The sequence below is a fragment of the Coregonus clupeaformis genome, chromosome 23 (genome assembly GCF_020615455.1).
Source record: "Coregonus clupeaformis isolate EN_2021a chromosome 23, ASM2061545v1, whole genome shotgun sequence".
In the NCBI taxonomy this organism is placed as follows: domain Eukaryota; kingdom Metazoa; phylum Chordata; class Actinopteri; order Salmoniformes; family Salmonidae; genus Coregonus; species Coregonus clupeaformis.
In genome coordinates this window covers 22,967,692-22,983,135 of record NC_059214.1, presented here as the reverse complement: position 1 = coordinate 22,983,135, position 15,444 = coordinate 22,967,692, and the positions used below count along the sequence as shown (strand labels likewise).

The 15,444-nt window shown below is 39.5% G+C and overlaps 1 protein-coding gene across 1 annotated transcript in view; it reads left to right on the top strand.

Moving 5' to 3' along the window:
• Nucleotides 1-12,922, top strand: part of LOC121536741 (muscleblind-like protein 2a) — a 35,948-nt gene extending 23,026 nt beyond the window's left edge. Inside the window, 8 exon segments of the mRNA XM_045206587.1 lie at nucleotides 3,567-3,731; nucleotides 3,845-4,069; nucleotides 4,237-4,491; nucleotides 7,509-7,562; nucleotides 7,951-8,104; nucleotides 8,370-8,405; nucleotides 8,955-8,990; nucleotides 11,115-12,922. Of these exon segments, the coding sequence (XP_045062522.1) occupies nucleotides 3,567-3,731; nucleotides 3,845-4,069; nucleotides 4,237-4,491; nucleotides 7,509-7,562; nucleotides 7,951-8,104; nucleotides 8,370-8,405; nucleotides 8,955-8,990; nucleotides 11,115-11,239 (1,050 nt within the window). The 3' untranslated portion in view covers nucleotides 11,240-12,922.
• The last annotated feature ends 2,522 nt before the right edge of the window (nucleotides 12,923-15,444 follow it).

Here is a 15,444-nt window from a genome sequence, read left to right as displayed (position 1 = left end):
TTCCCATTATTGTTTCTCATTGTGTCAACCTAGGCTACCTGACACATCTATGAGCTCTCAACCAAACGAATCCAAATGCAGCTCTCCCACCACAACCATTCCCATGAGGCATTTAACACTCACTGAACAATGATCCTTTTATCCTGCTGCAGTATTCACACCTCCTCTGGTTGCGTTCGAAATGGAACGCTACACCGACACAAAGCATTCTCCTTAATTTAAGTGCTCCGCTAATGAATCAGCCCATTACTCTAGAGCTGTAGAAAATTAAAACTGCTGATTGTCAATTGCACAAAGAGTACAAATGTAGATCCCATTTCTATGGCTCACTATTTTGTTGGGATCATTTCTAGTCTTCACATAGGCTACTGTCGTTAAATGTTGTCATGTGAAATAGCCTCTGCAATAGCCAAACCTGGGATTCTAGACTTAAACCAGACACTTCAACTAGGCTACCTGCAGCTCTCTGTAAACCTTAGACAATTCTGATGTCTGGCCGTCTCCAATTCTGGCCAAGGTACCACTATCATCCTCCCACACCTGAGAAAGATATTACGCTCTTTTAAGCGCAGATAAGAGACCAGTGTGTGGGCTCTGCTCTCTTGTCAGAAAGCAATTGTTACCACTTTGCCCGCTTCCTGGCCTGGCATCAAACTCCAGGATGTCTGGGGCGACCAGAGACTTTTAGCAGCCAGCAGAAATAGTTGAGGACAAGGCTGGGTTATCAGGATATTGTGGCTCAAATAGAGCCTTAAGTTGATAGATAACATGAGCTATCTGGGACAGGCCAGAGTACAGACTAAAGCACTTTTTGAGTTGTGCACCTAGGAATAAAGGCTATTACTGTACCAACCATCAAGGGGAAGGAATTGGGCTAATGGTAGTAGTTCCACAGATCTTTTTAAGTGTACCTACCTACTCTGTTCATACTGATTGTTCAAAGGTATCTATTGAAGATGCTGTGGGTGTCAAGGAGAAAGATTGAAAAAGCGTATTTGTCAAACTGATGACATGATTTATTCTTCAGAGACTAGATACATGGCTGTGTTTTGTGAGGGGTGAACAGGGAGCCTGTGTTGTTTGTCACAGCTGCATGTATGCTCTTCACATCTCAAAATAATTCAGACCCTCTCATTTGCCATGAATGGAAGACACGTAAATGAGGGGCCTGGGTAAGAAAGCCAATTTGAACTCATGCATCCCTAAAGGACTTGGAACCTTTGTTAATGAAGAACACAGAACTGTGTTTTAGCTCTTTTGTTGGCTGAATAAACAGTTCGTCTGTGTCTCATTAATGTGGAATAGACTTCCATTGATATAATGGAAGTCTGTGTGTGTGTGTGTGTGTGTCCATAGCAAAGGCTGACAAAAGCAGTGTCTGCTTCCCATTCATTGAATAAGCATCATGACTCAGTTAGCGCAGGAAATGCCGAGTTTGCAGTAGCCTATGCTGTGTTTTACTTTAGCCAAATGTTGTTATTCGAATGATCTCGTCTGGGAGCCACAGTCGATCAGGACTGGTAGGCAAAGAGGTCAGGCCAAATTCCATTACGCAATAGCTTGACTTTAACCCTGATCCAAACCCTAACTTTGATATCTGGCAACTTTCCAAAAGGGTTTGTCATTCCCTTATAAAATGATGTGGCGGTCCATGTGGGCGTTCCCTGGTAATCATTTATATCAATCTCAGGGGAGCGTCACAAATGAGTTCAGTAGCTCTAATCTGTTTACGAAATTAGTTCCATTGACATGAATTATTGAAGGATTTCCTCATTTGAATATGTAGGACATAGACAGCTAATCTCTCATTAATTCACTCTTTTGACACGTAAATGCACTTCGAGATATTAGCTGATGTAAGAAGGGCTATATAAAATAAAATTGATTGATTGATTTTGACTGACAGCGATATCACTGCTTTAATGATTTGCCAGCAAAATATTATTTAGTGTAATTCAAGTTCAGGTGGCTGTCTAATTCAAGTCCCTGCTACTCAGAAGTGAGCTACTCTACTTGTGTGAAAAATATTTAGCAATGGGTTTGAGGTCAGGCTAAGAATCATTGCCGGGTCAAGTGAGCAGAGCTGAGTACAGGATGCTATCAGGCTGACATCTGAATTGTTGTGAATGGACTTTGGATTCTACTGTTCCATTACAAAGAGGATGGGATGTCAGTGTGAAGAGATTCCCTACGTTGGCAAGCTCAGAGACATTTTCTGGCCATTCAGCTTTTCCCCTAAGCCTCTTTTAGCTGGTAGGTTTCAAGCCTACGGCTAGTTAGCAATAGTGCAGTGGGTCACAGCTAGCTTTCTTGTCCTTTATTCATCATCCTACACAACCATCCTTCATTATGTAACATTAGCCTATTGAACACTAGCCTACTACAAGGTCTACTTGATCAGTGACCACCTCATAATGTGTAGGCTGTAGGCTACTGATTTTCTGCTAAATTAAATGTTTTGGCCTATCAATCAACTTTGTACATTATTATTCTCATAAATGACTCATAGTGTGTCTGTGGATTACCTCCTGATCATAGAAGCACTTATGAAGCACTTATGACAAAAGAGTGTTTCAAACAGTTTTCTGTTCCATTACTCTGCAAGAATCCATCCCCTATGTGCTTTTGTCGTAGGGAACAATGTTCTCCTCTCTGTCAATCATACTGCCTCTGTGCCATAACAATAGCATCATCAAAACTACCTCACTATCTGTCCCCACAGAAAAACATATTGAGTGTGAAGGCGTGATTCTTTGTCACCATGATTGTGTTCCTGTGATATTGCATTGTGTCCTGTCCTCTGAGCTGAATGGTTTTGGTCTGAGAGGAGTGAGGTACTGTATGTTCAGGACATTTTTTTACAAAGAAATGCTGAAAATACAGTGTTTCTATGTCAAATGGTTTTGTTATATTTCAGTCTTCTGTGATGTTTATAAAGTGTAATATTGGGATACAAACTCAAAAAATCATACATTTCAACTCTATATCTGACATGGTACAGATATATTTTTTTTTCTCCCCAATTACGATCTTGTCTCATCGCTGCAACTCCCCAACGGGCTCGGGAGAAGCAAAGGTCAAGTCATGCGTCCTCCGAAACGTGACCCGCCGAACCGCAGTTCTTAACACCCGCCCGCTTAATTTGGAAGCACCAATGTGTCAGAGGAAACACTGTTCAACTGATGACCGAAGTCAACCTGCAGGCCCCCATAAGGAGTCGCTAGAGCGCGATAAGCCAAGTAAAGCCCGGCCAACACTGGGCCAATTGAGCGCCACCCTATGGGACTCCCGGTCACGGCCGGTTGTGACACAGCCTGTATCGAACCCGGGTTTGTAGTGACGTCTCAAGCACTGTGATGCAGTGCCTTAGTCTGCTGCGCCACTCGGGAGGCCCTATGTCTTCTTTTTTTAAGCCCATTACCATGTGTGAATACTTTTGTTTCTAAATAGATTGGTTTAAGACTACCAAGAAACACTGTGTGACCCTGATTTAGCCCACTGCAGTAAAAGGTTCAGGGAATTTTTCTTTATCTAATAGTTGGCTTTTTTGTGTGTTCTTACTCTAGGGTCGATGTTCAAGAGAAAACTGTAAGTACCTTCATCCACCTTCGCATTTAAAAACCCAGCTAGAGATTAACGGACGCAACAACCTCATCCAGCAGAAGACGGCAGCAGCCATGCTGGCCCAGCAGATGCACTTCATGATCCCAGGCACAAGCATGCAGCCTGTAGTAAGTTACTCATATTCAGTAGTAAGTACAGTTTATTATACACCAAAACTCAGATCCTTCATTTCAGGCGTGTAGTAGTGTTTTTACTGACTGTTGTCCCTTCCCTTTCACAGCCTACGTTCAATGTAAACCAGGGGCTTGGTACGAACCCTGGTCTCAGCTACTCTCCATATCTTACACCCATGACCTCCATGAACCATGGGATGAGCCTGATGCCCACAGAGATGCTCCCCAGTACCCAAGTCATGGTCCCTGGAAGCCCCCCTGTCACAGTCCAGAGCTCCAACTCGTCCTCCTCTTCCCCCTCACAGAAGCTGCTGCGCACCGACAAACTGGAGGTATCAAGTCACCTTCACACAAACAAGAACAAGGCCATATTATTGTCTGATATATGCTGTATATATACATTCATTATGGAATGCCTGTTGAGTGTGGCAAACAGGGTACATTGCCAGGGTGCTCTACCGTTCTCAGTCTCCCTCCCTGTGTGGTTGTCGTACTGTAGGTGTGTCGTGAGTTTCAGCGGGGGAACTGTGCGCGAGGCGAGACGGACTGCCGCTTCGCCCACCCCAGCGACAACCCCATGATCGACACCAGCGACAACACGGTCACCGTCTGCATGGACTACATCAAGTCGCGCTGCTCCAGGGAGAAGTGCAAGTACTTCCACCCCCCTGCTCACTTACAGGCCAAAATCAAAGCCTCTCAACACCAGGTCAACCAATCGACTGTGGCAGCTCAGGCAGCAGCTGCAGCCATGGTAAGATGCTTCCCTCCAGACAGCTTAGAGCACACACTATTGGCTAGTATAGCTTCTGTATTGTAGGATTCCTTCTTAATTAAGGGCAACTTGTCCTATTTATTTTTAATACAATGTATTCTACATTCACAGCAGTAGGCTTACTGTCTTAATCCTATTCAATTACCCACTGTTGGTTGATTAACCAACATCATAGAATGTGGAGCACCGCTTTATTTTTTATATATGAAGTAGCTTCATGAAACATTAAAGACTGTTACATCTAATATACGCTCTTAAGACTGGCAGCTGCCCAATATGCAGTAGTCCTCAAGTTGCCTTTAAACTGTCACATAGCATAACCATTCATTTGCGTACAGTGCGTTCCCGAAATTATTGACACCCCTAATAAAGATGAGCAAAAAAGCTATATTGTATGCTAAAAATATTGGGAAATTATATTATTTTATACTAATACAATTGCTCAGAGAAAGAGATTTTGTTTAACAAGTAAGAATTTGTCTTCTCAAAAAGGTAGGTGTTAAAAATATTGACACCCCTGTTTTCAATATCTTTCAATACCTTACCTTGCGAGGATAACGGCATTGGGAGGGATCTTAGACCATTCCTTCTTACAGAATCCTTCCAGATCCATGATATCCTTCGTCTGCGCTTATGGACTGCACCACAGGTTTTCAATGGGGTTCAAGTCCGGAGACTGAGAAAATTGTGATTTTGTGGCCAATTAACAATTTCTTTGTGGATTTTGATGTGTGCTTGGGGTTATTGTCTTGCTGGTGTGCGTGGCCAAAGAGCTCTATTTTCATGTCATCTGACCAAAGCACCGGTTCCAATCCAAGTGCCAATGCTGTTTAGCAAACTCCAGGCATTTACATTTGTTACATTTGTGGCCACGCACACCAGTGGTGGGTTTGGAGTCTAAATAAGGATGCATGAGCAGAAAATAACCCCATACCTACTGTAAAATATGGTGGTGGATCTTTGATGTTATGGGGCTATTTTGCTTCCATGGTCCTGGGGCCCTTGTTAAGGTCAATGGCATCATAAACTTTACCCAGTACCAGGACATTTTAGCCCAAAACCTGGTTGCCTCTGCCAGGAGGCTGAAACTCGGCCGCAAGTGGATCTTACAGTAAGACAATAACCCCAAGCACACATCAAAATCCACAAATAAATTGTTAATTGGCCACAAAATGAACATTTTGCAATGGCCATCTCAGTCTCCGGACATGAAACAGGAGGGCAGTCCATAAGCTCAGACAAAGGATATCAAGGATCTGTAAGAATTTTCTATGGAACAGTCTAAGATCCCTCCCGTATGTTCTCCAACTCATAAAACATTTTTTGAAAAAAGGCTCAGTGCCGTTACCCTCGCAAGGTGAGGTATTGAAAGGTACAGAAAACGGGTGTCAATAATTTTTACCCCTACCTTTTTGAGAAAAAAATTGTTTTACTTGTTAAACAAAAACTATTTTTCTGAGCATTAGTATAAAACAATATAATTTCCACACTTGTTTTATTTAGCATACAATATAGCTCAGTATTTGAATGATTTATTTTATAGTCATTTTTGCTCATCTTTATCAAGGGTGTCATTCATTTCAGACCCCACTGTATATCTCCTTATGTGACGCTAACCTTTACCTAGCTAGCTGTTTAACTAAAGATTTGCTTGCTTCCCATGCTTTTTGAAAATCTATGTTCAAATTGCCAGCTACTGCAAAGTTAACCCTGTTTCTATAGCTACTGTCTTGTTTCATCGCGATCTATTGCCTACTGTTGGTTTTGCCTTTATCTTAAACTTCCAACAAGTCTAAGAATAAAGCCGTATCTGCTAATTACTTTGGATTAAGAAAAACATTCATAGATTCACCAGCAACCTTCTAACAGCTGATTCAACAGTTAACATTACTCTCATCAAATGTACGCAATTCACATAATGGCACATTTAGACTTTTATTTTTGCACTTAAAAAACAACATGCATGGCCTTTCATAGAATGTGCTGTATCTTCCACCCTAGCTCTGCTATTTTCCATTCCTCCATGTATTTTTATCATCAGTTTTGTGGTCTTAAATTCATTTTTTGCATGGTTTTAGAATGACTTAATACTGCCGTAATACAGTGATAGTATTACTAGAGAGTTGGTAAATACTTTAGGACCTTGATACGTCTGTAATGCTGAGGGATTTTGTAGTGTAGGGAAGGTATACTTTGAACAGGAAAATGTTGAAATGTTGACCAATGTGTTCTTGTGACAAATGTGCCAAGAAATTGAACAAAATGGCAAATTCGATGCCTAATATCATAATAAACAGAGCTCCACATTCTGTGTATAGGTTATCATCAATGCAGTGGGTATAACATTCTCTCTCTGCTCCCTATTTAGTATGTCATTAAAACACACTAGATGACATGAATTAGGCCTAGCTCTCGGTAGAGATACATTTCACAAGGATGACCTCTCACAGTAGCCTAGCTAATGCCTGTTAGCGTTACCTTTTGTCTCCATTTCACATTGACGTGTATCATGTACAATTCTGGTCCTTTAAAGCAATTGTAGGTCAATCAATGCATTATTACAACATTTATTTAGTAGTCCACACTGTATATTCAAATTGATAATGTATTGATAATGATGAACAACTTTTGATTAACTACTGTTGTGTTTTCTACATAGCAAATAACCTTAGTCCCAATGTTGTTGCGCAGTATTGTTGTAATTGTAAATCCTATTAGATTAAGCTATTAACGAGTATAGTAGACGCTTACATACTAATTCAGCAGTCAGTCGTATGTTTCCTTGAATCAGTTAATTTTGTTTATTGTGCATGCCTATTGTTTTGTATGTGGTGGTAAACTGCATTCCGATTATTTTGTTTTGTTTTCTCCTTCTCACCTATCCACAATGCAATGCTGTCCCCATGACGCACCTCTGCTTGCTGTTACCTGTATGTTAATACGCTTGAATCCCATTGGCCCACTGCCATCATGTGCTCGCTGCCTGCTATTAAAAGACTCAGTCGACTGCCAAAGCAATGAAGCGACCCCTCGAGGCAACTGTAGACCTGGTACTTTGACCTTTCACCTTTTGCTTTGCATGTAGCTATTAATTGTACTGTAGCAACTCACAGAATTTAATTTGGCATTTTTGTTTTTACAACCTCTTAAGACTCATCTAGTATGTGTACAAAATCCTTCACCATCAGTTATCCTTCAGTAATTAAATAGGTATTTAAAATGTGTTAAAATGAACAGTATGAAGTTTTAGCCATTCACTAATTTGATCATAAATGCCTTTATTTTGTCATGTAGTAGTTGTATACAGTTTTGCTCTACTGTTTGGCAATGATTGTACTATTATTTACATATAAAGCTCATAGCCAGTGGATGTTTATAATAGAGCTACTGATAAGTGTTTTGGCTGTGTTGTGTTAACATGTTGTTTGTACTCGACAGGTGTTCCCTCATGGCTGCCTGCAGCCCCTACCAAAGAGACAAGCACTGGAGAAGAGCAACGGGGCCAGCTCCTTCTTCAACCCCAGTATGTTGCACTACCAGCAGGCTCTGGCCAACGCACAGCTCCAGCAGACGTCTGCGTTCTATCCCACAGGTACAGGGCCCACTGTCCCTCTATGACTTGTCCTTTATAATTCCCTCCCTGCTAATGTTTGGTTGGGCATTTATCATGTAGCCTAAAAAGTAGCATATTGTCAGTCAGGTGTCTTTCCTTGTTTTTTTTGCTTTCCTCGTGGTCCGATGTAGCTAGCTAGCTATGATGATTTAATGCAACACCTTATAATTTGAGCTGTACATTTTTGGAAATGATGCACATTTAATGCCACTGTCACATACTTAATAGCTCAATGTCCTGGCAGGCAGATATATCAGTGCTTCCAGATTACATCATCCAGGTTAGTTGAAGGAGATCTGCTTTAATCAAATCTATCAAATTCAGGCCATTGGCCTACATTGCTGTGATACAGTACATGGCTAAGTAGGACACTGTATTATTCTACCATTATATCATGAGCTTAGCTCTTTCTCTCAACATGGCCTTCCTCTGACAGCCATAATCAACAGTAACCGCCACTATGCACTCTGGTTAGATGCTTTATCTCACTGCTGAGTTAACTACTATACTGCCTGGCTGCCCTAGCACTGATTCCCATGTCAGTCGATAGGAGCTATTTTATTCAGCATGCACCTCCCCCTTTGGAAAACAGTAATCTATCCACACCCTACACGTACACCCACACACTACACTCCCTAAGACGCATCGTTTCTCATGGGCTTGTTTCTGTGTATTCTCACCAAGCAAAAAACAAACGTGGTTTCCATTGAGGGGTTAATGTCTTGCTTGTATTTGTTTTAGAATGTGTAAAAGCATGCTGAAAACTCTAGCTAACCTGTTTTTCCTCCTTTATTATCCTCTACTCACTTTCCACTGCATAATCACACAGGGTCAGTGTTTTGCATGTCTCCTGCTACCGGCATTGGTAGGTCCCTTGCTTATTTTTTCTATCACCTGTAATGAATGGAGAATATGGGTGGAATGCTCTCGCTGTTAATTTAAAGGACATTCTTGTTATTCCAATGTGCGCTTGGATAAACAGTCTCTGGGTCAGGAGATAAGGTTGTTTATATATGTTAGGTACCAGCATATTTTAAATCACATGTGAGAAAGTGTATTTTATAATACGTTTTGGCATTTTTTTCTGTTAGCCATGTCCCTGACAAAGCTCAAGCCTTCAATTTATACTCTTCACCATCACTCATTGGCCTAATTTTGATTTAATTTAGTTTTTGAATGTCCTTTGTTCTCTGCAGTGATAATTTTACCGTTGTAAATAATACAAATATTCAAAAATTCAAGACATCAGTTACAATCACTGCTGGTTGATTTTTATAGTTCTTCGCTGCTCTGTGGACTAGGACATTTGATCAGTTTCCCAGAGATGTTATCTAAAGTGTCTTGGTCTTTCCTAAAAGATCAAATATATCAAATTACGTTTCCTCTATTTGTATAAAATAGGGAACTTATTTCTAACACAGCAGTGAAAATACCATTCTAATGATGAGATACTGTATGCTATGTAAAACATGCTTTTTGAATGTCATAATTGGACACGTTTAGTATCATGTGACAATCTTCTCTGGGAATCAGACAAATAACTGACAAATTTCCTAAAATAAATCAGCTTTCCTCTATTATTTATCCAATGCTTTCTTGCTTTGCACTGTGATTGCATGCCATCTGCTGGTCTAACCTAATGATGGCTTGCTGCTAATGTTTTACTGCATTCACCATGCAAAAAAATATAGAAAAAAGAAACGTTGCTATGGTTACCATAATGCTCCACCTACCTGTTCATTGCTTCCATGGTTCCCTTCCTGAAAAAGTACCCATGATGTACAGTGCTACGCCTGCTACTGTCTCTGCAGCAACTACTCCTGCCACAAGTGTCCCCTACGCAGCAACAGCACCAGCCAATCAGGTTTGCTCCTTTTAAAGCTTTCTTTCATGAATCCCTGAGCTCTAAATAAGTGCTCGTCATGGCAGCAGGAGACCGTTGTCATCAAAGCATATTTCTCTCCTGCCTGTTGCCTTGTTTGTTATTAGCAAGCTTGACTATCATTATTGTAGATGCTGTATTACATGTAGTAATGACATAAAGCACTTATTTAGAGATCTCCCATCTGCAAATAGTAGTTGTGTTGTGTTGCATAATTTCCTTAATTGTTTTTCGCATGTTTTTGCTTTATTTAGTGTCAAGTGCCCCTTATTTAATTCACGCGTTACTATAATTCTGTCAAGCGAGGGAAAAAAGAAAACAAAATATATTGGTTGAAGCAGCCTAAATTAGCACCTCAGACTAAAGAGATCAATTGAATGAATGAAAGACCAATGAAGCTCAGACATGGCTGTTATTATCAAAGGAAGGACATACTGTATGTCTTCATGGATGTGTGTGAGTTTGTGACAGCGCTGTGCCTGCCCTCTGTTGCCCATTTTAGACTCTTCCACCTGGGGGGCAGGTCAGGTGATGTGCTTCTTTCTTTCCAGCAGGAGAGGAGGGGGCTGGGGTTTGTGTCGGGAGAACACAAAAACATACTTGCCAACCACCAGCCTCCTGCAGCTTATTCTGCTTGATTTGTTTGTCTTTTATTTCTCCCAGGTATTAACATGTAATACATAGTGTACTATTTCAGTTTGTTTTTGTCGTTGAGACTTGCAACATTTTAGTTTTAGCAATAACTTTGGTATGTAGACTACTGCCTCAGCTCTGAATCTTATCTGAAAGGTTCCTAACATCAACCGAATTTTGTTTGTTTTACATGTGGGATTCAAATGTATTTTTACTCATGGGTTTCTTTGTTTCTTCAGCATTATATGATTATACTGGTCACAGTTTTGCTACTGTTCTACTTCTGCAAATAAGAACCCTTTTTCTTTAATCATATACCGCCATAACTCTTCTACAACACTATATCAGTATTGTGTTTGCCACCAAAGAATGTACTGGAACTGTAACCTGGACCTAAGGGCAATCGGTCATGTTCATTGTGAATGCCACCATTGAGTAACATGATGTCTCTCTCAATCTCTGCTTCTAAAACAGATAATCCTCAAGTAACCAACAAGGAAGGAACAGAGTGTCAAGACGCTCCTCTTAGAGGCCCTAAACAGCCCTTCTGTAAATACTACTTTTGCTCCACACGAGAACTACAGCAACCTGCATGCTGAGAAGAAGATTACTGAGGAAATGTATAACATTGAGCTATGTTAAAATATACAAATTATATACCTGTATTGCTAGGACTAATATCATTACTGATATGTAAATGACTGATTTATTATATGTATACACACATGATTGGGGATTGTGAAGATTTAATCGTAGAGGTATTCAACGATTACTTTTATTTCCTTTTTAGCGTTTTGTTAAAAGTGCACAACACTCATCCAATTCAAACCTAACTTTTTAGCAGATAATGATTGTGCATCTAAGTGCTTGATTGCTTTTATTTAAAACACAGACCATTGGAAAGCGCTCTTCTTTATACACCATATACAAATTGCATTTGGCTTGTGAGTCAGGCTAGAAAGAGTGTCCTTCTTACTCTTGTAAAGGATGAATGTGACAGAGGATAGCCTGTTGTTGTTTACCTTGTGGTTATTCTCTGAGTACAGGATCACTGCTCCCCCTCCTGGTGTGCCTTGGCCTCTACGGAGGAACAACCAATTGAGTGAGCCTCAGCAAACCCAATGATAATAGCAGAAAATGAATTTCTCTACCTTATGGCAATGATATAATCAGTCACTAATTCCAGAAATGATCAAGGAATCTAGCTACCACTGTTTCTACGTTTCTGTCTGCGCTGCACTGTTTGCGTTATGTCTCTTTGGTTAGGGTTTTAGTTGGGCCTTGTTTTGGCATCCATCAAATCAACACCATATACCAGATGCTGTGCCAATGACCTAGCAGAGTGATGGGTGGGCTGAAAATAAGCCACTTTAGAGGAACTGAAAGGCTGAGTGAGTGTCTGCTGAGCTGTCACGGACATGTGAGGGGTTAGGTGGTCATACTCTTGGTCATAGTGCAGAGGCCACAGACATTAAAGAGGGAGCAGTATGATAAGACTTCAAAGGAAAGACGTGGTGATCCTTGTAAAAAGGCTGACTTACACATGCAAGGAAACCTTGCAGTGACCCGAGGTCACTTATTAATCCTGTCTTATTTTAACTGTAGAAGTGCCTAAAGTAATGTACATAACAAGCATCTTGAAAAGGCTCTGTGTGAAAAATATTCAACTTTGAATAGAAAACCCTCAGTTTCTCAACATACTCCACGGTCTCACAATAATCACAATGAACAACCGTTTGTGTGAGGCGAATTCAGTGCATTGGTAGTCTTTGTACACTGGGTTAGTTTTAGTGCTTTAACTTTTCATTTACTTTCAAGTTTCAATTTCTGGCAGATCTGAACATGGCTGCTTTGGCATGAAGTTCAGTGATTGTTCATTATGTAAAATGGTTTAGCTTAATTCTTCATGAGTTGAAAGTAGTTTGCAACTAAAAAGTGATTGGAGATGAGTTTGGAGAAGCGGATATGTGTTGTGCTTGTATGTTGGTAACTCCTTTGTCTCTTTATACAACTGTCTTTATCATATTCTCATGTTTAGTGCATTGTTATTATAGTCTGTCTAACGTCTTTCGAGTAGAATGTATCACAGTAAATGTTTTAGTGGTAGGACGTGGTCACATAACTAATCACATTGTGCAATGAAACTCATATAACCCTACATATGTTAAGCTTCATTGTATTTACAAACTGGTCTGTAAAACAAGCACTTACAAACACAGACAGATTTACCCACCAATGCACCTGTGCAAAGTCTACACCAGTTATTTACAGTAGGATATAAAGGCAAAACTAAGTTAAAAACATGGAACTATTTACAATGATCTACATGTAACATTATTTGACCTTTTGCTTAAACTTGTATGTTTTATTTGCTCTTGAAAATAACAGTTAAAAACTTCACACAGGTGCAAAGTATCCTCTGTAGTCCTCTGTAGCTCAATTGGTAGAGCATGGCGCTTGTAACGCCAGGGTAGTGGGTTCGATCCCCGGGACCACCCATACGTAAAAATGTATGCACACATGACTGTAAGTCGCTTTGGATAAAAGCGTCTGCTAAATGGCATATTATAAGTCTAAATCTTGCCCACAGTCTTTCATCCTCCCCTTTACATTTAGTGTGTGAGTGAAATCAGTATGCGTCAAAAATGTATCCAGTATCATGATATTGTCATGGTGTTTGATCAACTCAGACAATCCACAGAAAACTAAAATTACGCATGCTCTTACCATCTTTGTCCTTTTTCATCACTTTTCTTTTTCTTTTCTGAAAAGTTCATTTTTATGTTATGTTTGATGGAAATATATGGAATTTACTTATTTGTTTAACATTAGTTATAGAACAATGTTGTATTCTATTTTAAAATGAATGTAATTTATTAAGCTGAGCTTTGCTCTGCTGGTGGTTCCTCAGATGACCTGTCCTGTCACGTTAGCCTATGAAAAGCCGTCTGTGACCAGGGATGGAATGTTGGAGCTACCAATGGCAAGCTTCCACATCTCATCCTTGTCACTGCCTTGTCACCTATACAGGACAACACACTGCAGTACGAGCAAGGCTGTAGAATTGCTTTTATTATGTATAAAAACAGTTTATTGTATAGGTCACAGTCTACCAAAAAAATTAACATTTAAGTAAATTTACTTTTCATTGTAGTACGGTATAATTTCATAACTATATTAATTTGTCTCTGTGGCAACCTAAAGTTGCAATGACGGAAGCTCTGTATTTTTGTAAATGATGTAATTGTTACGTTTTCTAGAGCACTGTAACACACTAGATTGTATTGCCAGAATCTGAACATTTCCTATTTTATGGCAAAATTATATACAACAATATTTTCAGTATCATAATGCCTTTGTATTACAGTAGTATATTCCTTTTGCATTTGACAGCCTACCCATGACAATTAAATGTCCCTCAATAAATGCTCTAATCTATTCTACCAAAAAGGATCTCTCTAAAGTCCTCTGACAAAGCATAAGGCAAGGGAAAACTCAAAAAGCTGTGTTTTGATGGTTGTTCAGCTGTTTAGAATTGCACTTTGTTCCCAGAATAAAGTTATTTTTAAACTGCAGAAAAAGTATGTTAAACATGTAGTCATGGGTATGGCTAATCTGGCAGTGATACTCTTAAATTATTTCAATTGTTCACTGAAGGCGTCTTTCACAAAAAAATGCTCTTTGAAAACGGATGTTAATTTTAATGGTAATTTCAACTCAAGTTTTGCTAAATGTTTCCAATGTTATTATAGCTAGATACAGCTGCACCTGAAAGTCAGTTGATATTTTAGACCACCCAATCAAAAGAGTTGGACTGTCAGAATGTGTTCACTTTTACTGACCCAATGGTAACATGATTCCTACCCACTGGGCACAGACTTCAATTGAACGTATGTTCCATGTTGGTTCAACGTAATTTTGTTGAAATTACGTGGAAACAACGTTGATTCAACCAGTGTGTGCCCTGTGGGTAAGCACTTTCTGAACAGTTGATAAACTGAGCAGACAAACTTATTAGTGAACTTTGCCTTACCTTTGATGTATTGTTCTTAAGTTGTTATGTGTTAAGGTTCATGAAATATAAGGATTGTATTTAGTCTATTGCTTTTAGTGAAATATGCTGTTTTAATTCTCACTACAGACATTTTCATTTTGAGGCCAAAATGGTAGATTGTAAAGAGTGCAGTCAAACACTTTACTGAGAAAAGCTTGATGATGAGAAAACTGGCGGGTGCCATTCTAAATGGCTGTGGTACAATTACTGCAGAGTTGTGCTTAAACTGCTGTGCCAGTGCCACATATGGTTCCATCGGTAATGCCGTACTCTTTAACAGAGGGGAAAAGTACAAACCCTTTCTCATTTTGAATCTGTTCATGTGGCAATTTTTTTATGTTTTATTTGTGCATAATTATGTGCTCTTTTATGATATATATACAGTAGTTTTGTTTTGTGTCAAATCTAATGTAAAAAAAAAAAAAGAAATAAAAGTTTAAATAAATGCCATGCTTGTGATGCCTTTGTTTTGGTCATTCACATAGGAAATAATAAGCCTATTTGTTTGGTGTCTTTATATAAGCAGAGGACATGATTTCAAAGGCCTAGATAATGAAATGCACCATCTCAGGAATGCAATTCACATGTTAGTTTTAGTCTTACCCCATTTTCTGGAAAATACATGAATTATTGGGTCTTCTTCTTATGAATATGCTACATTTTTGCAAAAAAATCTTATGCTAAATGTTTGCTATTTTTATTGAATAGTCTGTTTATGCACATCTGCATATGATAACGCAAGCAGATATT